Below are 24,313 nucleotides of genomic sequence, written 5' to 3'. Positions count from 1 at the left end.
TGTTGTCAGTAAATATTTGAGGAGTCAAGTGCCCAGTGGAGGCTGTGGCCAAATTGTAGAACTGAACAAACAGAAAGTCGCGGTAACCCGTAGCAGCGGAAAATGAATCTCTCTGCTTACACCCGCTAGAAAACTGACCATAATTGATATAAAATTGGCAAAATTATACATCAGGTTTCTCCTAACTCCTTACTTATGTGCTTTATGTCATGCAACACAAATGGTTGTTTCCAGTTGCTCTTGGGAGGAATGTATTTGGTAAATGGCACCAGCCTAGAGCATTTAGAAATGCACTATTTGATGGCGATTTCGCGTTGTGCTTTCCGCAAACAGGAGGTCATATTCTTCTGTGTGAGAGAGGAGCCGGTGGTTTTCCTGCACAAGGACGACAACTTTGTGCCGTACACACCGAGGAGGAAGGAAAACCTACACGAAAACCTTCACGGTTTAGAGAAGGAGGAACTGGTGGAGAAGCTGGAGCTCATCATCAGGAAGGAGGTGCCAAAGACACACTCACTCAGCATTCATGGATATACGATACTCTGCGCAGCGCCACTGAACCCCCCCCCCCCCCACACACACCCGAACCCCTCCTTCCTCCGCAGCTCCACGACTTTGCCAAACTCAACGAAGACGTCTTCTACGTCTACAACGACATCGAGCACTTTAAAGACGAGCCGCAGAAGATCTCCATCGCGAGCGAGGAGGACATCCATGTGACTGAAGAGGTCTACAAGAGGCCCGTGTTCACCATGCCGGGCTACAGGTTGTTCACGTTGTTCCTTCATCGGCTCCTCGGCTCACACGCTCCGCTTCAGACAGGGCGGGTTAAAAATAGGGCCGTTTGTTTGTGCAAAGGCTGGTTGCCCTGCGTTTGTCGAAAAGCAAACTGGTAGCATAAAAACCCAAAGACTGCAGCATCCTGTTTGCTATCAGGTCAGCTTTATCAAGATGTCACCAGCAGCTTACAATATTTCCAGCGCGAGAGAATATATCACTCCCCAGGGAGTTTAGACGGTCTAAAGGCTGCAGCGGGATGTTGTGTTGAAAATAGTTTGAATTTCAGGTGGTTTTAAAGGGCACGTTAATGATGCCACCATTTTGCTCCGTACCATCATTCCTTGTGGACTGTCAAGAGGAGGGAGAGTTTCTATCCGAGACTGAGATCAGTAAACACAAAAATGTGGGAACTCGTTGAGTCGTACTGCAGTGTGTGTTATGACTTACGTAAGGGTAATATTGACACTACACAGGCGGAGGCTCATCTCCCGGTAACATCTGTTATATTGCAGGTACTACAGATTACCACTACCCATGGAGGGAGCGCCACTGGAGGAGGATTTTGATGCGTTTGTTAGCATACTCAGGGTAAGGATGAAGATCCTCACAGTATAATGGTAGGATCAACCTTTTTTGGTTGTGCTTCTCCTGTTGGGACCTTGTTTTGATGTGCCGTTAAAGTAATAAATGGCTGGAATATTTGAGAGCATCTGGACTCACTCACCGAGGTAGAAAAAGGTCACAGTATTTTTTATTATTTTTTTCCAATCCACAGCCTTTCAAATCTGTCCTGCACGTGCTATTAATCGCTGACAAGTGTGATAGTTGTGTAATAAATGACGGAAAACCTGCAGTGTGCACTCACTCAGTGTGCGCTCTTTGGTCATTGGCTCAGTCTGGCTTCCGTCCTGTCCCTCACTCACATAGGATGTTCTTTTCGTCTGCTTTTGCCCTTTTTTGGCCTGACTTGCAGCAGCTGGTCCAATTCCCTGTGGTTGGAAAGTGTTTGGATCAGAGCTTTCCTCTGTCTTGCACTGTCTTCCGTTTGAATAGACTTTTAAAACGCACTTTCCGAATATCAACTAAAATACTTATGTATTACGTTACGTATTCCTAAAAAACGTACAACCACATTTCGCCCAGTTCAACCTCCCTAACCCAAGGATGCCACATTAGATCATCCCTCTTAGCTGTTTTTTGTGCTGCGTTTCCCCAGGAGAGCCCCAGCTTGTCTCTGGGCCGCGGGGGGTCCCGCCCGCTGCCGGCTCTGCTCTTCAACTGCCAGGTGGGCGTCGGCCGCACCAACCTGGCCATGATCCTGGGCACACTGGTCATGAATCGCCTCAGGGATGAGTCACAACCACAGTAAGGAGAAGCAAAGATCGGGAGAGGGGCGAGGCGTGAGACGTGATGGCGCGTTTGATGAACGGATGAATGAGGCAGGCGTTGAAACTTTTTGGACTTTACCTTGTTTTGCAGCATTGAAGAGGAAGTCGCCTCAAAGCCCAAACAACTATTCCAGGTCATTCAGTGCCTGATCAACAAGCTGCCCAGCGGACAGCAGGTCATGGAAGAGGTAAAATAACGTCAGCAACATAAAATTTGAGTTATCGGCAAATTATTTATTTATTTAATTTACGTTGTCTTAAATGCATCTCAAAATAGTTAAAGTTGATAATGTCTCGTTTTTATCGACAGGTTGACCAGGCTATAAGCCTTTGTTCAGAAATGCACAACATAAAAGAGGCAATATATGAGAACAAGAGCAAGCTGGAAGGTATTGGCGAAGATTATCAAATACAGGTTAGTGTTTTGTTTTTTTTACCCGGGATCTTCGACAGCAGATAAAAATGTCTCTTTAAAGGCAGCCGCCTTGTGCTGCCGATGACACTGCTCCTGCTTCTCAACTCACGTGCTGCTAAGTAAAGCACGAGGGAGGCCCAAATCAAAGGAGGATGATGCATTAACACTGCTGAACCTTCTGGGCCCTTGAGCCGATGAACAACTCTCGACTGCAGAGAACAAAAATATTTAAAAGCGCTCGTTTGCTTCACAGGGAAGCAGTACCAAAGACTACTTCCTTCACAGAACCCAGCAGAGCTTAGAGCGCTACTTCTACTTAATTGTATTCAACGCATACCTTCGTGAACAGGTAACAGTGAGCATCATTTTTTTGACATACGTAAAAGACTGTTACCCTAAAACGATCTGAGTTAACTATGTGTTGCGTTTCGCAGTATCCTCTCGCCTTTGTGTCCAACTTCAGCCAGTGGATGTGCTCCCACGCTTGGCTGTACAGGCTGCTGGCCCGCATGGACCTGTCAGAGCTGTCGGCCCCCGCCGAGCTGGTCACCAGAGGGGCCCGCGTCCTGGTGAGGGAACCGTACATCTTTTATTCATACAGTTCATTGTCTGTAATATGAAACACAAGATGTATTCTCACTGTTTATGCGTGTAATATAAATGCTTGTGTCTCGCCGCAGGATAACAATCTTTAATTCACGATATCTCAAATGTCCCATGCTCCCCACACTGCCATGTAATCATCTGTATCTTGATAGGCGCCTTGTCTAACTCTGTCTGTGTGTGTGTGTGTGTGTGTCCGCATAGGTTGCTGATGAGTGTTTGGCGCCTGACGTGCTCAGCACAGTGAAGGAGATGAAGGCGGCCAACTTCAGACGAGTGCCCAAGATGCCTATTTATGGAATGGCTCAGCCAACATCAGAGGTGAAGCAGGTTACCTCATGCTATCACCCGATTCACACGAAAGCTAATATTCACACTGGGACAGTTATCACACGAGTCATCGTCCTTAGAAGATCGTATTTTGGTTTGCTTTCTATCCAGACACTGCGGAAATTGAAGCAGGCTGAATGAAAATAATGAGTTTGTGGAGGATTGTGTACAAAGAACTGAATATGTCGTCTTTGTCTTGAGAGCTGCCACTTCTATGCTGGGAATCCCGGTCTTTGATTTATCGCTGTCAAAGATTCTGCCCCGATATGTTGTGTAAAGAAAACCCTTCTCTTCCAACTCGACAACTTTTCCGCGGAAGTCCAATTCAGTCCTCTCCCACTCCATCTTTTGTTAGATTAAAACTGATTAAACAAAATCCAATCAAGCACTCACGACGGGATAAGAATAAGCACTTTTACACATTTATCATTTATAGTATGACTCAACTGCTGGCTTTGTAGTAATCACCAGTATGTATGCATCGTTGCAGTCAAGAATATCCACTAGGGCACAAAATGACTCGCGCCCACCTCAGGATGCTCGGAGCTGGACTTTGCAGCTCCTCCCCGTCTAATGGCGAACCCGCTGTGTGCGCAGGCTACCGGAGCCGTGTTGGCCCACCTGACCGATGAGAAGAGGAAACACGGCCACGTGTTGTGGGTCAACTTGCAGGAGGAGCTCGTGCTCGAAGGGAATGGTCAGATTTTTACACCGAGGGAGCCCTCGTGCCCGGACCAGCACATTCCCATCCCCTCGTCCGACCCACAGCTGATAGAGGTGAGAAAGATGCTCTTTGGAGTGACCGTCCAGGGTCACTCGTTTTTTCACCTTCAGAAGCGAGCTCTGACGTTCCTTCCCCGTCTGTAGAAACTGGAGACGTCTCTGAAGGAGGAGCTCCTGCGAGCTCAGAAGTGGCTCGAGGTGACGCTGGAGCAGGAGAAACAGATGAAGATGTTTAAAAGCTGCCTGACGGTGCAGGAGATCTTCAACCAGCACAAAAGCAAACAGCAGGGCCTCGTGAGCAAGCGCATCCCGCTGCCGGACTGCAGCGCGCCCAGAGAAGAGGTAATGATGGGATGGGGATCATCACGTACTGTCGGGCATGCGGGAAGGAACCTTGGAGTTCATTTGCTGCAGCTTGTACTGAAGAAAAGCCTCAATGAATATTCATCGTGCTCCCTCTAGTGGTTAAGCATACTCTTCACTATTCAATTATTAGTTTATTGAATAGTAGTTCATTATTTTGCTTATCATTTTCTTCAGTACTTTCATTGACATTCAGCAATTTATTAGAAGGTCAATTTGAAAGCACTTTAATTTGGCATTATTACCATAGATTTGATGTAATATGTCTATAAAGATTTGATTCAAATTAATTAAAAATGTTTAATGAAGTCAATAATGTGATAACATGTCATTTAAATTTGCTTTTAATACCTGATTGATTTCCTTGTGATACACTTTCATAGGTTTCAAACAAAGAGATATTGTTGTTGCTGTAAAGTGTGTTTTTGTGTTCATGTTGTCAGGATTTTGATAAGCTGTTGGAGGCCATGAAGAGCGCCTTGGCTGAGGACTCTCATTCAGCTTTTGTTTTTAACTGCTCCAATGGCAAAGGCCGGACCACCACCGCCATGGTTGTCTCTGTTCTCACTCTCTGGCACTTTAATGTAAGTCACATTTCTTCGTGTTTCAACACCATTTGCCTAACAACGATCAACTGAGTGTTTTCGTGATCCAAAGTAACAGAGTTCTGGTGTCCTCCACCCTGCAGGGTTTTCCAGAGTTTGGTGACGACGAGTTTGTGAGTGTTCCTGACGCCAAGTACACAAAAGGAGAATTTGAGGTATGCACGCTTCTACTTCTATTTGGCTTAGTAATAACATGAATTGCCATTAAACAACAGCAGGTTTTGGTCCAAACATAAATACAAGCTGCTTCAGCAGCTTCAAGATTGCACTTGCTCAATGTAGCAGAGTCAATGAGGGCAGCAGAGAATGAGGCTTTATTGAGCATTCTAATGTTCAGAGACCACCCCATACCAAACCACGGCATACAACTGTAGTAAAGCAGTACTGTATAGCTCTTTTGGGCTTTCTCAATTGCACCTGTGATAGAACGCTTTGGGTGAATTGGCTGTTTTTCCTCTGGTCCTCTGAATGGTGTCTATGAATTGGAGCATTTCGGTGCTTTTCTTCATTCAGAGTTGTGACAATGAATCAGTGGTTGGAACCTGCCAGCCGTGTCCTCGGCACCGTAAAACAAAACGAGCACACACAAACCGTGCGAGCACACAATGCCGCGCGCTGATCACAGCGGAGCGACCACCCGAGTTTCTGGGATACACAGAGTGGTTGCCACGGAAACCTTGTCTGCTTCCAATTAAACCTCTCAGGGATGCGTGGTGTTGCTACGCTGTGAGGTTCAGAGCCTCAAGTGACGGAGAAACTGCTGTGGTGTAATATAACACGGTGATACAGTGTTGATAGTCAGCACCCGGGTGAAGGAAGCATCTCTGACTGTGTTGAGAGTTCCTCAGAGAGGCCATCAATTTCTCATTCTCAGGACAACAAAAGAAGAAAAAAAACATAGATAGAAGAGAGGGAAAATGTGAGGTACATTCATCTGAAACATGACTCTAAACGATGAAAGAGTTAATAAATAAGCAAGTGTTTGCCATTAAGAAGAAGTCCATTTTGGGATCACAGCCTGTTTCTGCTGCCCTCAAGTGGCCACAAAAGGAGTAGACTGATTTTAAAGGGCTAAAATATCCAAATCCTTTATTAGTCTCTAGTTAGTTGTTGGTTAGTTGGGATGCTTCGGTAAAGCAGAGAGGAGTATCAACTCGGGAGCAAAGCAAAGCACTGATGTAGACGGGGGAAGAAACAGGACCTGAAACAAAGGCATGTGTATGCTGTATCTAAAAACAGTAATTATGCCTGGCTTGATGGTGTCATTGGGCGACTTAAACGTTTGAAGCGTTTGACAACATCCATTTAGTGGTCACGCAAAGTCAGTCGGTGTTTTTGAAAGGCAGGGTGAGGCTTGAGACTCTAGCATGAATACATGCTAGGAAAAAATAATAATTTTAGCGTGACAGATATCTTGAGGAGAAAATATGTGTTTTTTTCGGGGGGGGGGGAGAGTGGACTGGCATGCCGATGCTGCCGGTCTGAAACACTCACTGAATGTGTAAATAGGGTTTTTGCCTTCGAGCCTGTTCTGTTCTCTCGTCCCGTGCTTTTGCTTTCCTCCTACCATACCGCTCGCTTCTTTTTCTTTTTTTTCTTATCGGTGTTATCATTGGTCCCAAAGTAAACTGTCTGTAGAGGGGTCAACGGGGAGGTTTAGTTAATCAGCTCGCAGCCGACTCCCACACAGCGATGTGTTTTTTAAAGGATGATGAAACGTTGCCCATCTCAGAGAGGTCAACGGTGTGCATGAAATCCGACCGATATGGCAATTAGGTCAGGACCGACCCAGCAGAGTGTTGCCCAAAGACCTGTTATCAACAGACCCTGGCGAGATGGACAAAGTGGTTTCAATCAGCTCTTGTTGCATTTGAAGGATCCTTTTATTGTACTGGCTCGAACGTAGGTTGTCATACTTTCAATTCAAAGTGATGTATTTAAAAACCATGAATAAAACATAATATAATAACACATAGTCTATGCAGGCAATGCAATTCGTTATTTTTTTGCATATGAGTATGTGCATATGTGTAAAGAAATGTTTCAAAGTAAATAACATAAGTCATAATAAGCAGATAGTTTTGTCTGTTTCCAAGGTCAAATATTGTTACACCGACACCGAAACGCTTCGTGTTTAAGAAACCGCCGGCACCATCTTGTGAAGAAACCATGCTGCTTCTCCTGCAGCATCGGCGTCAGATCAAAACAACATTATGCGTTATGTCACACCTGCGAGAGCGAGGACCGACAGTTGGTATCGCTCGTGAAATTCTGAAGTTTTCTTGGCTTCAAACCCACCACATGAAGGTTCTCCCCCTGTTTCTGGGGTGCAGGTTGTGATGCAGCTGGTGCGTCTGCTCCCCGACGGCCACCGGATGAAGAGGGAGGTGGATATGGCCCTGGACTCCGTCAGCGAGACCATGACCCCCATGCACTACCACCTGCGAGAGATCATCATCTGCACGTACAGACAGGTAGAGCACGACCCCTTTTAGTAGTTGAAGACTACACTGAAAGCACTGTTGTTTGTTTGTGTGTGTGTGTGTGTGTGTGTGTGCTTTCATACCTCTGTCATTATGAGCACCAATTTAATGTTACACATTTTATTCAGTCCTCTTTTCGAGGTTTAGGATGGTCGGGGCTTGGATTGGTGTCGGGGTATAGAGAGTTCTCAACGATGTTGAGAGTCATCGCAATAATTAAAATCCTTGAAATGCAAACTCAGTGTCCAGATGAGTATTGTACATTTATTCAACAAAATGTATATCTCGCAAAACCATGCTTTCAAAGCAAAGATTCATTATACAGTCTTCTGATGTTCCTGAAGAATGTCCTGTGTATTAGATTATTCCTATTTGGACTGAGATGCATCCGCACGTTAATATTGATTTAGCTGTAGTTACATATGAGGCCCATAGATGGCGTCAATAACTTATTTAGATCTAAGTTCCCAAAGAACTTGAGTGGGCAAAATTTATCTTTAAAACTCGAGAATTCCTTTGGGTCTGAATGGAAAAGAATTACAGGAAAAAAGGCAAGAAAATAAGTGGTTGCTTGTGGGTGTTTCATGCTTGACCTCTTCAAGTGTTATTCAGTGTGCCTGCTGTAGAACTTGCTGTTGCAATCAGTGTTCCTACCCACCCATCTCCGCACCCCAATCATTTTGACATACTTTGACAAAAATGGTTCAAACTGAGACTCCTTGAAAGCTTTAAAGTTGTTGACGGAACTGCAGTTAAACATGTATCTCATTTGTATTTATTCCTTCAGGATTGCAGTTAACTATTTTTTACAATAGAACCCACTCCAAGCAACATCACATGTGAAGACCTATCTGTTGCTGTGGCCTCCGTGGCTCTGTTTTAGCCATTTGTAATGCAGACCGTAATCATTGTGCCCCTGTGCGCCGCCAGCCGCTCTCAGTGCGCCGGAGGCACCCGGTCCTGTCTCCACTGCATCAATGGGCCTCATTGTCCCACGGACCTCGTCTTTCGCCTATATTCTCTTTCCGTCTGTCACTCTCTGATGCCAGGCTCCGGGAAAGAGGCTCTCTCTCTCTCTCGCTCTCTCTCTCTTGGCTCACTTTCAAATCAATTAGGTGTCCTGCCCGAATAATTGCGTCGAGGGGGATTATTTTGGTTACAAATTGGTTGTCATGTTTGTAATTGCGCCCATGAGTCCCAGCAGTGACACTCCCATTGGAGGTTTCGTCCCACTGGTCATGCTATGGAACCAATATATTTACGTGTGGGTCCCGGACTTGTTTGTACACGCCGACATTTACTCATTCACACCCATTCACACACTGATGGAACAGGGGGGGGGGGGGGGGGGGGGGGGAGTACTGCTCGGACACCGCAGGAACAGCCCCTCGCCAACTCGGGATCGAGTGTCTTGCCCGAGGACACAATCGAAACAGAGCGGTAGAGCTGGGCATCGATCCGCCGGCGTGAGCCTTTCTATTGGTTGATAGTTGGCAGCGTGGGGCGGTGTCAGCGAAGGCCACGAATGAGGAGAATACACCCGTGTGTTTGGGTTAGAGGTACTGGATGTGTGTAGAACTTTTTGTTTATTTATAAGAAAACTCCACAGGGCATGTGAATGTGGCAATTTTTTTAGTTCCGCTTCACTTCTTTTTAGGGATGTCGCCGTTTTCCCGATTTCCCGCAATTGGTAAGAAATTTCGAGTGATCTTTTAACCTTGATATAGCAGACCTCAGGTGTGCACCGTGTTCCCCTCTCCGCCTCCCCTTCCTGCCTGAACCCGAGCAGGCCAGGTGATAAACTGTGCCAGATGTTGCAAGAACCCGGCAGGCAGCAGCAGACGAGTGAGAGGGAAGAAAAGAGGGGAAAAAATGTCTCTCTCCTCGTAGCCCTCCCCCACTACAAAGCACCCTCCCCTCCGTTGACAGTGGTTGGAAAATGTGTCTTTGATAGAAAAAATATATATTTACACTGGGACCCGAAGAGTGCGGAAGCTCGCGGCGGGGCCTGGGTGGGGGAGAGAGGGAGGAGGGGGTTGGAGGGGGGAGGAGTGCTCTTGAAGGGCCTGTAAATCCTTGCTGCCAACCAGGCGTGACCTCGCGTTGCAGATGCGTCCTCCAGCATCAAGGCCGACCCAGTGGAGAGGCTGCTTCCTCTCCTCCTCCTCCTGTCTCGTGCAGGAATCAGCTCCAGAGACCTCTTTCCATCGTCGAGCCAGTTTGAGATTGAAAGTTGGTTCCAGTAATCGGATTACAGTGCTATTTACTTCGATTCTGCTCCATTTCTCCGTTGGGCGTTGTGTGTTTACAGGTGGGAATGATACAAAGACAGAATTATTTGGAAAATTTGAAGGTTCGAGGGAATTTTCTTTTCTTAACTGATGCGCCGACATCCTCACAATCTCTCAATTTCCATCACTTGAACCCCTCCGGTTGTTTATTTTTTCTTAACCATTGCAGCTTTCCTTTCAACCATCACTCTCAATCATCTCAATTTATTATCAACATATTCAATTTCCGCAAACAATTACGTTTCTCATTCTTACCGCTACCTCTCAGACGAGCAGGCAGGAGATACAATACAGTTGTGTCTCATTTATCCGTCTGGCTCTTCTCACTGCGTCTACAGAACATGTGACCATTGAAGATTGCTGGCTTCCACCCAGGTGGTAAGAAAACTGAAACACACAGGGCAAGAGTGAATGAGCAGCGTGTGTGTGTGTGTGTGTGTGTGTGCGCGTGTGTTTCTGGGTCCAAAGAAAGGCCCTCATGGTTTGGACGGGGCGGTGGAAAAATATTTTCAGAAAGGGGAGAATGCGCAGGTTTTCTTGAGGAAAGTTGGTGGCTGTCTGTCGAAGAGAAGAAGGGGGGGAGGAACTGAGGAGGTGACGCTGCGACATTAATTTGACTAATGAGAAGGAGCAAAGGATCAGAAATACCTTTTGCAGCTTTGCACTTCAATCTCGACTATTGTCAATAGTCTTTTGGCTCGAGTATCTTCGCGTTAACACATTTCTTCTCAATTAGAATGACCACTCGACATAAGTGGGCCAATTACGAGGTGGATTTGGTCAGGCCGAGGGGAATATTGCCAGGAAAATGAGCCCACCTGAAGCAGAGACGGGGTTCTTCTTCTGGCCCCGAAGTGTGAGTCGACTCGCAGTTTGTGAAAAGAGCCTCTTGTTTGGACCGGGCACAGGGAGGGAGGGAGCAAAGTGGGAGAGCCAGAGGTTGTTGGTTTTATTCATAATTTCCAGCCTCTTGCATGCCAATAGCCCTATTCGCTGTGTCTGTCTGTAAAAGTCCCTTACTTTGACCCAATCCCATCCGAGCAGGTGCACCCAGCTGAGCTCTGTGCACGAGGACTCCGGAGAGGAGCGAGCTGCGATGCACTTGTACGTGTGGGAGGCAGTACATGTGGATGTAAATAAAGCAGTGAGTGTGTGTGTGTGGGGGGGTGTTCACATGCAGCTGCTACGAGTCAGTCGCTCTTTGGGACCTCATATATATTTTTAGGGAGTTTCCACAGCTGTAATTGGCTTCAAACGATACTCCAATGCATTTACTGAGCTGACTATTCATGTTTAAATGAACTGTTTCAAGGTTTCCCACTGTCTGTCAGCGGTCCAATCTCAACCTCCATTATGATTCAAGGGGCTTTTATGTTGATATATCCTGTGGAAGGCAGAATGCATGCAGGTCTCGGTTCCATTTTTCATTGTTCGAGGCAGGCAGGTTGGCTGATTAGCATTCAAACAGAAGGGAATGAAATGAAATGAATTGGTGCAGTGCGTCATTGAAAACAACTTCAACCAAAATGAAAAGAGTTTAAAAAGAAAACGTGTTCAACCCCTCAATTATGGTTCCCGTCTTGCTTGCTTTTTAGTTTTGCTACCACGAGGACAATGAGTACATGTGAACTAATTCCCTTCAGTTACTTACTTTCCGTTTTGGTGTTTTAAGCCACAGGATGTCTTGAGTAAAGAATAAACTAATGGATAAACTCTGGTTTACAAGGCTCCAGACCGTCGAAATGTAAACCATCAACATTATTAAATGTTGTTGTTTTGCTTTTGAGATAGATATATTTGTGTGTAGCAGTAGCAATACAGTAATTTAAATGACAAAATGCACAATATATACACGATAATACAAAAGAATAGCAAAGCACAACAAATTCAATTAAAGTGAAAGTGAAATGGAAGTATGTACAGGTGTGTGTGTGTGGGCAACAATGTTCATGTAGGTGCTTCAGTAGCATCAATTAGCTTTGAACTTGTTTTTTTACGAACAGCTAAATACCGCAGCAAAGGCTCTTTTTGAAAAAAAAGACGTTGTGTGTTTATTTCACACTTTCCATGCGAGTGTTCTGCTTCTCTCCATTCTGGATTAGAAAAGCAGTGTGTTTTTCTTTTACTCCTAGCCTACCCCCCCCCCCCCCCTTTTTACCTTCAAAATAAGTGAACTACCCTAGCCTGGCCTTTGGCCTGAGCCCCCCTCCTGACCCCCCACCACCTTCTCAACCATTGGCCCCAGGACACGCTTTAGACCTCGCTGAGCACGGCACAGACAGGCTGCCGTTTCCTGCCCTCACACACACACTAAACCTGCCATTTCCCCCAGGCCCCACGCAGCAGGAATAACTACCCTCCAAAACCACGTACGAGTGTTGAAACATGCCACCAGTAGCTATGGTCACGGTTTCTGATGGATCCCATCAAGCCCCCCGCCCCGAACCCCCCCAAAATATTTTTACCGGGTCACGGTTTGCCCCATTTTTGTCCGAGCATTCACACTGGCGAGTGACTGGCTCCGCAAAAAAAAATACCTACGGGAAACACGATCCCAGCGGTGGAAGACCCCCCGAATGCCAACCATGCGGGATATGCCGGAGTCGTGACCTCGCCGGGTTGCACTTCCACAAAGCCCCCAGCGGGGTCACGCGTGGGCGGGTTGTGCAGCAGCTAAATGCTGCAACAAGTGATCGACGCTATGTTCTCTTTCTGCATTGTTTCGTTTTCAAAGTTTAAAAAGTCTCAACTATAAAAGTGGTTGATGGCCTCAATGCATTCCATAGGCCGACAGGTGCTCAGGTGCTTTCTTTTTTTCATGTCTCGTGTGTCGGACGAGCCTGTTCAGGGATCAGACTGAAAAAATGTTATTCAAGTCTCTAGTGAAGCTAGCAGCGCTACATTGCATACAACTAAATATTTGATGATGGAAAAATAGAGGGGCTTCCTGGCCGTAGTGGGATCCATTTGAAAAGCGCCTTTGAGCGAGCCACATTATTCATTTATTGATTCCGTTTCAATCTAGCTTGTTTGTTCTGTCATTGTCAAAGCCTCCCCAATAAGAACTTTGTAGGGTGGATTACGAGAAGGTATGTCATCTTTTATGCGACAGGGCGAAAAAGGGTGTTGAAACGATGTGCAAAACAATTCCTTCTCCCAACGGAAAAAGTCATACTGAATCATTTTGATGGACATTTGGTCTGATTATATGACCCCAAAGAGGCTCTGTATTTCCTTTTAGCATATGGGCATAACCAACAGTTTAAAACAGTGCTGTAGTGAAGCAACAAATAAATACAATAATAAAATGAAGCTCACGGCGGCTTTGCGACTCTCCCAGAACACATTTGCTTTCTATTAACCCTCAGCAGCAGTAAAACCCTGTGGCCGAGGGTACAACTTTAATTAGAAGAACTCCAGTGGTTTTTGACGTACAGAATATTCATATTAGTCGTAGCTCGCGGAAACATTTTGATGCCCTCGTGTCGGGTTCGCGTGCGCAAGATATTTTGATGGCCCAGTAAATGATTGATTCCCACTGGGAGTCTTCCAGTGCTCTGTTGCCAGGCATATGCATGTACAGAATGCACCATAATGCGTGTGGTTATTGTGGGGAGATATTCCAGTCTCTGTGCAGGCTAACTTGATGAGCCCCGTCTCCTCTTGTGGCTTCTGCAATCTCTGCTCACCAGACACGTGATGAGATTTTGTTTGGGAAATTGTCCTTTTTTTTTTTTTTTCAAACGCCCACTAACTATTGATCGTAAAATACATTCCTCCTCTCTTTCCTGATGTTTTTGGTTTGGTTTGAGATATATTGATACCATGACTTCAAAAGATTGTCATGTGTACGTGAGCTCTTGAGTTTTAACCTGGTTACATTTCAGATTTCATTTTCAAGCCCCTTGGCTAGATGCTGACTGGTTGATGGCAGAGCTGAATATACAGCATGCGGGATTGAAACAGCTTGCCGCTAGAGTCCACCTCAACCTCATGATTTAATCAGCGTAGTGTAGCTGAGCGACTGGAAAAGGGACAGACGGCCGATTGGGATCTGTAGAAAGCATTAACATAAAGGGATCTCCGCACTCTCCTCTTACTGGCTGCTACACGGCTTCTCTGCTCCCTTTTAAAAGAAACGAGTTTCCAACACCATCTTGATCCATAAAGATCAGTTTTTGCAGCTTGAAGCCAGATGATGTAAAGCTTTGATTGCTTTTCTATTGGCTAACCTGGCAGGCGGCCGACTGGGTTGGAGGACGGTCTTAAAAAATGGCTTGGATGTAAAGAGAAATGTGGAAATCTGTCCATACTTTTCTCCCTTTTACACATTGCAGCATCTGGGCATTGACACTCTAGGAGGCTGACGTTTTAAAAGCAATAAAAAAAATGTTTTTAATATTCTAAGGCTACTTGTATTGTTAATAGTTGAACTTTGACGTAAGAAAAATTGAGAATGAAAAGAGAAAGTGATGATTTAAGCTTTCATTTGCAAAACAAAAGTGGGCAAATAAGCCAATAGATAACATGTACCACAATGAATCCATGAAGACAAAAGCATTTAACATATATCTATATATAACACAGTTTGTTCGGGCAGTCAAAGCGGTCAGATTTTATGAATGTTATTAATCAGATGTCATGTTATTGTGTTGCTCATGTATTACAGAACTTGTAACTTGTCCAACAAAGAAGAAAAATCTCTTCAGCTCAGAATAGGAAAATTCTTGAATATGGCGGTCAAAAAAAGATCCACAGGGACGAATGGGCAGTATCGAAAAATTGTGTAATACATATTATATATATATACTCATATTGGGTGGAAAGGAGTTAGAGAAAATCGACAGCTGGTGCCTGTTTCATAATGAACTTAACTGAAAATCAGTGTGTCCACTGGGCTTTGAGTGGCCTGTACATTGAGTGGAGGAGCCATGTGTAGGCTGCCTGTCCGCTCTAGACAGCTCGGGGTTTGGTTTGGGATTTGGGCGGGAGGTGTTCCTTGCAGAATCTGATGAATAGCTGCTTGTGCGGACCTGGGTGGGCAGGGCCAATATGGATTGGCCTTTTTAACCCCGGCGACCCCATCGGTCGGTAATTGGCACCATATGTCAAGTCGACGGGCCGCTCTATAATGCGCACTTCTCAATTCACTGCTCGCCCACACGAGCCCTCAGAGAGAGGTCGACCCTCGACAGCGGTCTGCCACCACCGACGGGGGGGGAATAAGCCCTCCCTCCCTCAAAATGCCAAGTCGGACTTTATTACTTTTGAGACCGCTTGAGAATTTAAATGACTTGAGGAAAAAATAACCCTCTGGAACAAGTTTACATTTGGAAGAAAACCTGATAAAATAGATATTTTGTTTTTTGTTTGATGTGTAGTTTCTCGAGGGCACCGTAGTGTGTTTTTTTATTCCAAAAGAACAAGTCCCAGATTTGAGGAAGACTGAACATTAAAATTCGAATCGATTTTGAGCTATTCTCATATTTCTGTTGTTGTTCTATTTCTCGCCCGAATTGACACCCAATCACCGAGCTCTCTGTTATCGACTGCCTCCACTGATACAACATGCTGTGCAGGCCGCCAGGAAGAGATGATTAGTGCAATTAGTACAACAGAACCAACCCTCCCACAGAAGTGCGGGAACGCACTGCACAATGCAAAAGATTGATTCTTACCGACAGATACACGGGTGAAAGAGGAGCTCACACACCAAATAATTGCTTTCCTAAACATCACATGTTTTTGTTCACTGCCTTTTTTTGAAATGACCAATGTGCCTCGGAGATGCCTGTTGCCTCTCTGAGGGATCGTCAGCGCCCACCGCTGCGCACCTGCTCCTTCGATGAAGGATGAGCCGCTCGTCACTGTTGCCTGGTCTTTGATTGGGTGTTGCTATGACAACATATTGAGTTATTAGCTTTTTGAAATCAAGGATTCAGGATTTCTCCAAGAGTGGAAATCTTTTGGGCCAAATGTTATGGTACTCTGTCTACGTGTTTACTCGGGGATTATGTCTCATAAGTGCGTGGTGTTTATCTTTAATAACCTTAGACCTGCGGGCTTCAGGCTGTGACGTCTATCCCGGGGTTCATTCTGGACTTTTGTCGGAACATGAAGCGACGTGTTTGAATTCAACGGCACAGATGCATCACACACAAACACATCTGAATTTTATATATATATATATACTTACATGGATAGAGATGGTTGTATGGAATCAAAGCTTTAATTGTCTGAAGTTAACAAGACAGAACGAATATAGCTTAAATATAATGATATATTTCGTATCAGCCTCTCTCCAATAATACTGACTCACAAACAGGAAGAACAAAATGCTGTACAATTATTAGGACAAAGCAATGAATAAAATGCGTTGTTATATTTGACATTTAGTCAATTGATTTGACATTTAAAGGGAGAGTTCAGGTGTCTCCTAGTTGGTGCGGATTAGGGTATTATCCATAATTGGTGTATTGATACCTGCAGTAGATGGAATCGCACACAGGAGTACCAGCGAGGGAGTGATACAATGTGCTGCTGTGAAGTAGAGCAGAACAAGAACTATTATATTTTATTGTCTTTTAGCCACCCAAAAGAAAAGGCGCAAAGAAGAATTTGAGTAAACGGAACGCCATGTTTTTTCCTTGAGAATGATTCAGCAGAGCTGCTTTTCCCCCCTGCACACGTTATCCTGATCTACGCTAACCACTTCCAGCTCGCCTCTCGCTTATTAAACAGAAAGTTGAGGGATTATTTAACTGAGAGCTGTCGCTGCGCTCCTCTGTGCCTGTGCACTGACAACACCCACTTCTTCCGAGCCACCTCTCTCACATTGTCCTCCCTGGGAGCCCTGCTCAGCCTTCCAGCATTCCAGGAATCTCTCAACAATGGTATGTGCTCTGTGTTTGGCCACCCTCCCATCTCACTTAAGGCCGAGGACGCTCATCACGACACCTCGGCCGCACCCCCCCACCCCTTTGAAAGCAAACTGGGAGTGACTTGTTGCCTGCTTTATTATGAAAGGTCACGCCAGATGAGAAGATGGTGTACTTCCTCTGTAGAAAAGTTGTTTGATTTGTACAGTTGTAGAATTAGCAGGTTTGGGAGGGGTTATCTGGAAAGGCCGAGTAATTTAATGTTTCCCAGACTTTTCTAGCTTTTCAAAAGTCTATTATGATTATCAGCACAGACCAGGAGTAACGTTAAAAAATTTAATCCACTCAAATCCAAGCATTCAATGCGAGTCTCTCGTAGACTCCACCACATCTTCCCTGACATTACTTTCTGATGCTACACGAAAAGCCGCCCGGCCACATATAGGGCTCAGGCCATGTAGACACATGGCAGCCATAGAATTGAGGTTCTGCAGATTGTAGAGGTGTGAATTATGTAATCTTTTTAAACCGAGCTTCGTGTGTGTGTGTGTGTGTGTGTGTGTGTGTGTGTGTGTTATGAGCTCGGAATGTGCACAGATAGCTGCGAGGCTTTGGCCATGCAAATTCTGAGTTTTAAAAAATGAAAAAGCAGGAAGCCCTCTGGGATAGAAGGGAGCACAGGGTGATTAGGTTCTCCAGCGTTCACCTGCTCCTCCTCCTCCGTAGCCGATAGTAACTGGGAAAAAAATGAGATGAGGTTAAGTGATGTGTGCTCTTTTACTTCTTCTGTGTTCTGGGAGATTTGATTGACAACACACAGCACATCCTTTGTTTGCGCAGTGTGTCGTTTCTCTCGGTTGCAGATGCTTGGAAAGCTGTGATCCAACCGCCGCTATTTGGGAAACAGGAAACCCCTCTCATTCCCCCCTCTCACTCTCCCCCTGTTGCGTCATTCAGCTCTGGAATGATCATATCATGGTGCACTGTGCACATTTTCAAATTAACCCTGAGCGACGGCCGGCCTACTTGGTAAACTTTCACTGTTCTCTGGGCAGCCCCCACAATGCATTTCACATGCCTCGCCGATATGCTGCGAACCGCTCGCAAATAAACGCTTTCATCCAAGAGAAAAAAAAAGTTTGTGAAAATGGTCACCGCGATGCAGGCGACGATCCGCTCTCGAGAAAGCATCTGACGAGCTGCTGACGGTCCATTAGTTCATTGAGCAGCGTTACACCTCGTCGCGACTTGTTGCTTCCTCTCAACCACAAACCAACACGTTACCCGATCCTGCACACACCTCATACTCCACCTCACAGCTGGATGGGAGCTTTTTTTTAACGCTCGATGCCGTCGACTGCTCTAGGAGTCAGAAGAAGGGAAGGGAAAATGAAAAAGGGGAGAACGTGTTGACACCGACTCGCCACACTGATGCTGCTGCCTTCAAGCTTTGCACGATCAGTCAAACAACATTTTTATTCCTGCATTATATTTGAGTGTATTTCATGTTTCATGTGATTTTTGTCCAATATTGGCTCGCAAAGACTATACCCTCGACCCAAACCAGTGGTTCCTATACTAGGGGGCTGGGGGGACGCGCCAGAAAATGTTTGGGAACCACTGTTCTTTAACAATGAATTAAACCCTAGAGGACTATTATCTTTTCTCTTGAATAACACCAAAGAGATTAAAGGAGCATCTCTGTCATCATATTTGGATAAGTGCACGGTGCTAGTGTTTCTGACTAATGGGTTTTTACCATGAAAATGTGTATTATTAAGTCATTATCATACAAATTTCCATGAACCATTAGAGTATCTGAAGACGGAGGGAGTGGACTAATGGCAGTTTTTGGAAAATCTGCACCGACGTTGAAATGTCAGATCTTCCATTGGTGTTAATTGATAGATGGATAAAAATGGTGGGGAGATGAAATCATTTCATAGTTGTTTCTGTTGAAGTTCCCGGGCCAATCCCATGTCTTCTTTCTCCCTGTACCCCTCGTGTTTGAGTGACCCCATGCTTTTTGACTTGACTCTCAAGTTCCAATGGGTCAATTTATTGTGTCCATCCAATTTCCCTAATTCTGCAACGGCTACTCATGACCGTGACTTCGATTACCTTGTTTTTCAGATCAAAAGTGGAAAGACGGAGAAGGAGAGTCAGCAGCTGCTGCTGAGGAGCCTGCAGTACCTGGAGCGATACATTTACCTCATCCTCTTCAACACATACCTGCACCTGGAGAAGAAAGACTCCTGGCAGCGCTCCTTCACTCTCTGGATGGAACAGGTACCGGACCTCTGCCCCACTGCCTCATCCCTGCTCACTTTGCAATACATACATTATAGATGCATTTTCAGGTTTGAAATTGCTTTGTTTACTTATGAGCAATCTCAGGAGTCGTGCTAACTAATAACTCATGCAATGCACAGTCGATTAAGTGAGATTGAAATAAAATGCAGTCCCCTTTTTGTCTGAGACGAGGCCGAGTGAAGAGGCATTTGATTTCGGAGACAAGGCGGAGAAATTCAAAAAAGCGATACCCAGACACCAAAGACCAAAAGACTAAAAGTTCTACAGCGCTGACTGCTAGCCAACCTTTCTTGATACACCTTTGGGATATGAGAGAAGCGGCTCACGTTTGATACGCGTTGAATAAGTAAAAGGAGTTTGAAAATATCTGATGGCTGATGACATTAAATGCTAAAATATCTTCCTTTGTCCTTTGCCTCCGAACACATGAAAGATTTACTGGTAATCCCATTTCCGTTGAAATGCTGGCAGTATCCAGACCTCGGCATAAGAGACTCATAAATGGGACACATTTTTTTTTTCACGAACTAATAGTTTGTGCGCATTGTCAACCAGCCGCCAGAGTAACACTTTTTTCTCCAGACATTTACTGGCTCGGCTCTGTGTATTTGTTTGGTACATTAATCGTTTGGCCAGCTGTGCCTCTACAGTTAAGTGGAGAATTTATGTGCATTCCAAACAAATGAGTAGTCTGTATGTGCTGGTGCCCGAGACACAACACACACACACACACACACACACACACACACACACACGTACGCACGCACACATTGCAATTGAATTGTACTGTATGTTGCAATATGTTAAAATCACGTGGTGGTGGAAATAATAAGCTGGTTGACAAAACACATTCATACTGATCAATTTAGTCTCAAAATATATGTGAATTAATATGAAAGCGATGTGAGTTGTAGCTTTAATTCTATGCATTTAGTTTCAGTTTTTTTATATTGCAGCTTGCACCGAGGCTCAGCCACTTCTACCCCTGCAGAAACTTCATGCTGAAAGATTAAATTCTTCTGTTTGTAGCCACACTTTGTCCGGCCGTAGTATACAAACAATTTGACTGTGAATGACTTTTGTCATTTGTGACCAGACGGCATTTAGAGACCCGGCCAAAAGCTGCTCCAACCTCAATATGGACAAAGAAGGGGGCGAGCTTTCAATTCAAGGACTTTCAGAGAGAAAAAGACGTGGAATTCCAAAACAGGCGGAACAATAGCTGTGAAAACAATTGTCACAGAAATATGTGCGGCCGATGGGGGCATATTCTTCCTGTTATGAGTAGCAAATATATGTGGTGCATCAGAGTGACTGTAATGGCCCAGTTATGCCATGAGAAAATAGAAGTGTGCACACAGGGAGCCAGGCTTGCTCTACTGTAAAGCAGGCGACACACGCGTTGTTACAGCAGCGTATTGAATATGATTGTTCTTTTTTTTCTCTTTCTTCTTCGGACTAAAGCTGCCTTCCTGTGAGCAAAAACAGCAGTTGAGGTCTGGCCCCAATTTCGGGATAATTTCCCTTGTAGCGGCGTGATAGCATTTGTCCCAAGTTTGAATAAGCCTTATTTGATTGTTTAACCCGCAATTATCTGACTGGAAGGTGCAGCGTTGTGAACACATCATCGACACATTCAGACTTTTTGTGTTGCTATGGCAAACCTGTAAGGCAACAGGTGCGGATTTACACGCTCAGCAGTTACACAGCAGCATTTCGCTGAATGGCTTTGTGTTTCTGGCATCCCTGAATAGCGCAGTCTCCAATGCTTAGCTCAGTTTTTGGTATCCACCAACTCCCCAGGGAGATGTTTCACTCTCAAGCTGCTTAAGTCTCCCATGTTCTCTGGTTTTGTTACTAACGGAGTGTGTCTGCTGTTCTTTGCCGAGCAGGTAGTGCACGGTGGGCTTTGAGAACTTTTCAGCTGAAAACAGATGCCTGGAGCACGCGTAAACAACCGTGTGGGAGGGAACCAAAATAGTTAAGGCCGTACAGCTGGGATGAGACTGGTTGTTGTTCTCTGTCGGTTCAACACAACAAGTGACCCCTTCAAATAGTCATTTGTGGCATAGTTATTCAAAATGTATATATTCTTTTATCAATTTACCAATTTAAAAAGGGATTAAGCTCTGACTATCTACAAAAGATCTGGTGCAAAACAATACATTTATGTTTTGTATGTAAATATAAAGCATCAACTGTGAAAAGAGAGTCTCGGGGTCACCTGGGGATTTGCATAAGCGTGATCCCAACAGTTTAAAGGTTTAAAGGTGGTCCAATTAGCCTGTCTTCAACATGTTGCTTTTAAACGAGCAAACTATTGGCCACTTTTATCACATTTGTGAAAGTTAATGATACAAACCCAATGAAGCAAGGCTTCAGTGCAGAAGTGAAAGTTCAGGCCCATCAGCCACCCAACACTTGAAAGCAGCTTGATTGTATGTTAAGTCACACTCTGTGGAAAGGATGTGATTTCAAGTGCTAAATTGCTTCTTGTTGTTGCCAACCACTGACAACAACACATTTTAGTTTAATCCTCTGTTGAAAATATGAACCCTCTCCCTCTCTGATAGAAGTGCCCTTCTTTTGTACTCTTTGTGCACAGTTCTCTTTTTTTAAGCAGCATTGTTACTCCTGCTGCTACTACCTGTTTTAGTAGTGGCATATGTCAACCCTCTTCATTTTATTCTCAGTTCCCTAAGAGGCTGTTGCTAAAGACAGTAAATAGCTAATCATGCAATTTATTGTTGTTGTTTATTGTTAATTCTTGTTCCGAATGACCTTTGATGGCCTTATTTCCCAAATGCACATGAATCATCATAGGCAGGCATCTGTTTAATTGAATCTGTTTAAGTGAGTATAAATAATAATCACAATGATACGTCTTTAATACATCTCCAAACCTCAGCGGTGGAAGCAGCATTATACGCACAACAGGCCTTACAGGTGTAATATGATGCACTTTTGAATCACATCAAAAATGTCCTTTTGATGTGCCGGTGCAGTCTTTTCTCCCCTCCCGGATCACAGGGGGCGTCTGGAGGGGAAGTGCTAACGAGGCCGGTATATCAGAGCCATTCATCAGCTGCACAGAGAGCACAATGCCGATGGCACCGCAATATATCAAGTGAGCCGTCTTACACGGGGGAGTGTAAGACGTTCCAAAAATGTAATGCAATTTCAGACCTTACCGCTATCTCTAGAGCATTAGGCTAGACCTGTGTCAAAGCCCTGTATTTCCTCCAGTAAGTGATTATATAAGAGCCGGTGGCTGACGAAGGCGAGGCAGAGAGAAAATAATCACACGGGTGGAATTGCCTGTTACCTACTTGAACATTTTAATGTAGAAATTCAGGAAATGTTGATTTTCATTCATTATAGCTCAGCTTCTCCTAATACAACCTACTGAGTCCAATTCAGCACATGACAAATTTTTGAGTTTGCAATAACGGGTTGAATCATAGATAAAAGCACGGTTCCCTTTGCTCCTGATGGAAACAAATCATTCATTTCATTTCTGAACTTGGCAAACGTGAGATCGTCTGTGGCCGGCAGTTAACCACATGTCACAGTTTAGTTTTGCTCTTTGAGCGGGGTGCAGGAGACTGCTAAATAAGAAACTTCCAACACGGACTGTGAATGAACCAACCTGTTGAGAGACTTCTACACGCCCAGGTCACATGCTCCAGCGCCGTGTTTATGTGCCGCACACCTCCTGAGGCTGCTGGCCCACGGCACTCATCGAAACCTCTCTGAGGATTCTCTTAGTGAGTCCACATGTAGCTAACTGTCCCTGAGGTTTAAGACTAATACTTAGTTTATTATAAGTTATATTATTCTCCTGTGCGTTTTCTCTACTCTTTGGATTTATATTTGTCATCATCCACGGCGTTGGTTCGATTGGACTACAAAGAAATGTCCTTGACCTATCGTAGCGGTTTGATTGACCGGAGCTCCTCTGGGAAGGACAGTCCACAAACACAACCATACCATTACCGTCTATTGAATCACATGCAGAACAACATTTTTCAATAGTATTTACAAAAAATCTATTTGAACCAGTCAGATTCTGAACAGTTACTTTGGCATAAGAGTTGATTGGTGACGGGCGGGCGGCCCCGGTCACGGGAGAATAACCAGAATATCACCTTTTGCTTTATGCTGTTCACATGGATTCTGTGGTGTGTTGTCTCCATCTCGTTTCATATCTTTACATATATATATATCTTCTTCTAAAAGTAATAGTCAGACACTATTACGATGCAGGACAGTCTCGTGACGCGTGCTACATTCTGCCGTCAGTGTGGTGAGATGTTCATTGGTCCAGCCAAGACCTCAATCAATATGACCCAACAAACCCGAAGGCACAATCATTAACCGATCACCGGTGACCGTGGCAGGATCACTAATGACAAGCTGCGACGCTGGGGGGGCCGCGGTTTGAGGGGTCGAATCCGTGGTTACACAACGTCCCAGATCTGAGCGATGCAGTCTGTCCCGCATTCTGTCCTGTCGTGTCCGAGGACGTGGACTCATTTGATCTCCACAGCGGCTAAAAGCAGGAGCACAGTGTTTCCAGTCATGCCGGGGCTGCAGCCTGCGCCGGCTGATATGGAACCTCTGACCCATTTGGTGTTGTTCTTTCTGCTCAGTCGAATAGCTTGACCACAGGAACGTGTGTTTTCGGGTTTGATCGCTGCCGATTCAAACCAATGAAGTTATTTGTGCACACAATGTGGCAGCAAACATGTTGCTGCCACATTGTGTGCTCATGAGACAAATATTGCCCCGCGCCGCCATTAGCCCAATGCCTCGTGGGCACGTTGTAACATCAGAGCAGAAACATCAGAGGAGTTATTGGAATTGAAATCCATGTTTGCTAATCCAAGACGTGGCCTTCCACACAATGGCAGGACTTGTGTACAGTGCATACCGTGGATGCCTGCAGGAGAGGTACCCTATCAGTCACTCCAGCTGTTTTGATGTGTGGCACAGAGGCCTCCCTGTCCCCCTACACAGGCCCGGTATGTGCAGCTGTTGAGATAGCCGACTGTGGGAAAGACCGGTTGCCTCCTCGTTGCGCCACTTCTCCCCGGGCCCTCCAGCCGCCTAATGAGTGTTGGCATTTGTGATCTCTTCAA

General features: G+C 45.1%; 1 protein-coding gene across 5 annotated transcripts in view; it reads left to right on the top strand.

Annotated features, from left to right (window-relative positions):
• The window catches only part of pald1a (phosphatase domain containing paladin 1a), a 38,002-nt gene that overhangs the window by 10,413 nt on the left and 3,276 nt on the right, over window positions 1-24,313 (top strand). For all 5 annotated transcript variants that reach the window (XM_037464038.2, XM_037464040.2, XM_037464036.2 and 2 more), the window contains 15 exons: window positions 334-498; window positions 606-766; window positions 1,293-1,368; window positions 1,997-2,145; window positions 2,260-2,356; window positions 2,479-2,583; window positions 2,837-2,932; window positions 3,018-3,152; window positions 3,391-3,507; window positions 4,114-4,293; window positions 4,384-4,581; window positions 5,046-5,186; window positions 5,291-5,362; window positions 7,541-7,681; window positions 18,993-19,148. In XM_037464038.2, the coding sequence (XP_037319935.2) occupies window positions 334-498; window positions 606-766; window positions 1,293-1,368; window positions 1,997-2,145; window positions 2,260-2,356; window positions 2,479-2,583; window positions 2,837-2,932; window positions 3,018-3,152; window positions 3,391-3,507; window positions 4,114-4,293; window positions 4,384-4,581; window positions 5,046-5,186; window positions 5,291-5,362; window positions 7,541-7,681; window positions 18,993-19,148 (1,989 nt within the window). The remainder of the gene's footprint in view (window positions 1-333; window positions 499-605; window positions 767-1,292; window positions 1,369-1,996; window positions 2,146-2,259; window positions 2,357-2,478; window positions 2,584-2,836; window positions 2,933-3,017; window positions 3,153-3,390; window positions 3,508-4,113; window positions 4,294-4,383; window positions 4,582-5,045; window positions 5,187-5,290; window positions 5,363-7,540; window positions 7,682-18,992; window positions 19,149-24,313) is intronic.

Source organism: Pungitius pungitius, chromosome 21, assembly GCF_949316345.1.
Source record: "Pungitius pungitius chromosome 21, fPunPun2.1, whole genome shotgun sequence".
Lineage (NCBI taxonomy): Eukaryota > Metazoa > Chordata > Actinopteri > Perciformes > Gasterosteidae > Pungitius > Pungitius pungitius.
Note: the sequence above shows the minus strand (reverse complement) of the source record. Positions and strands in the feature narration are given on the sequence as shown.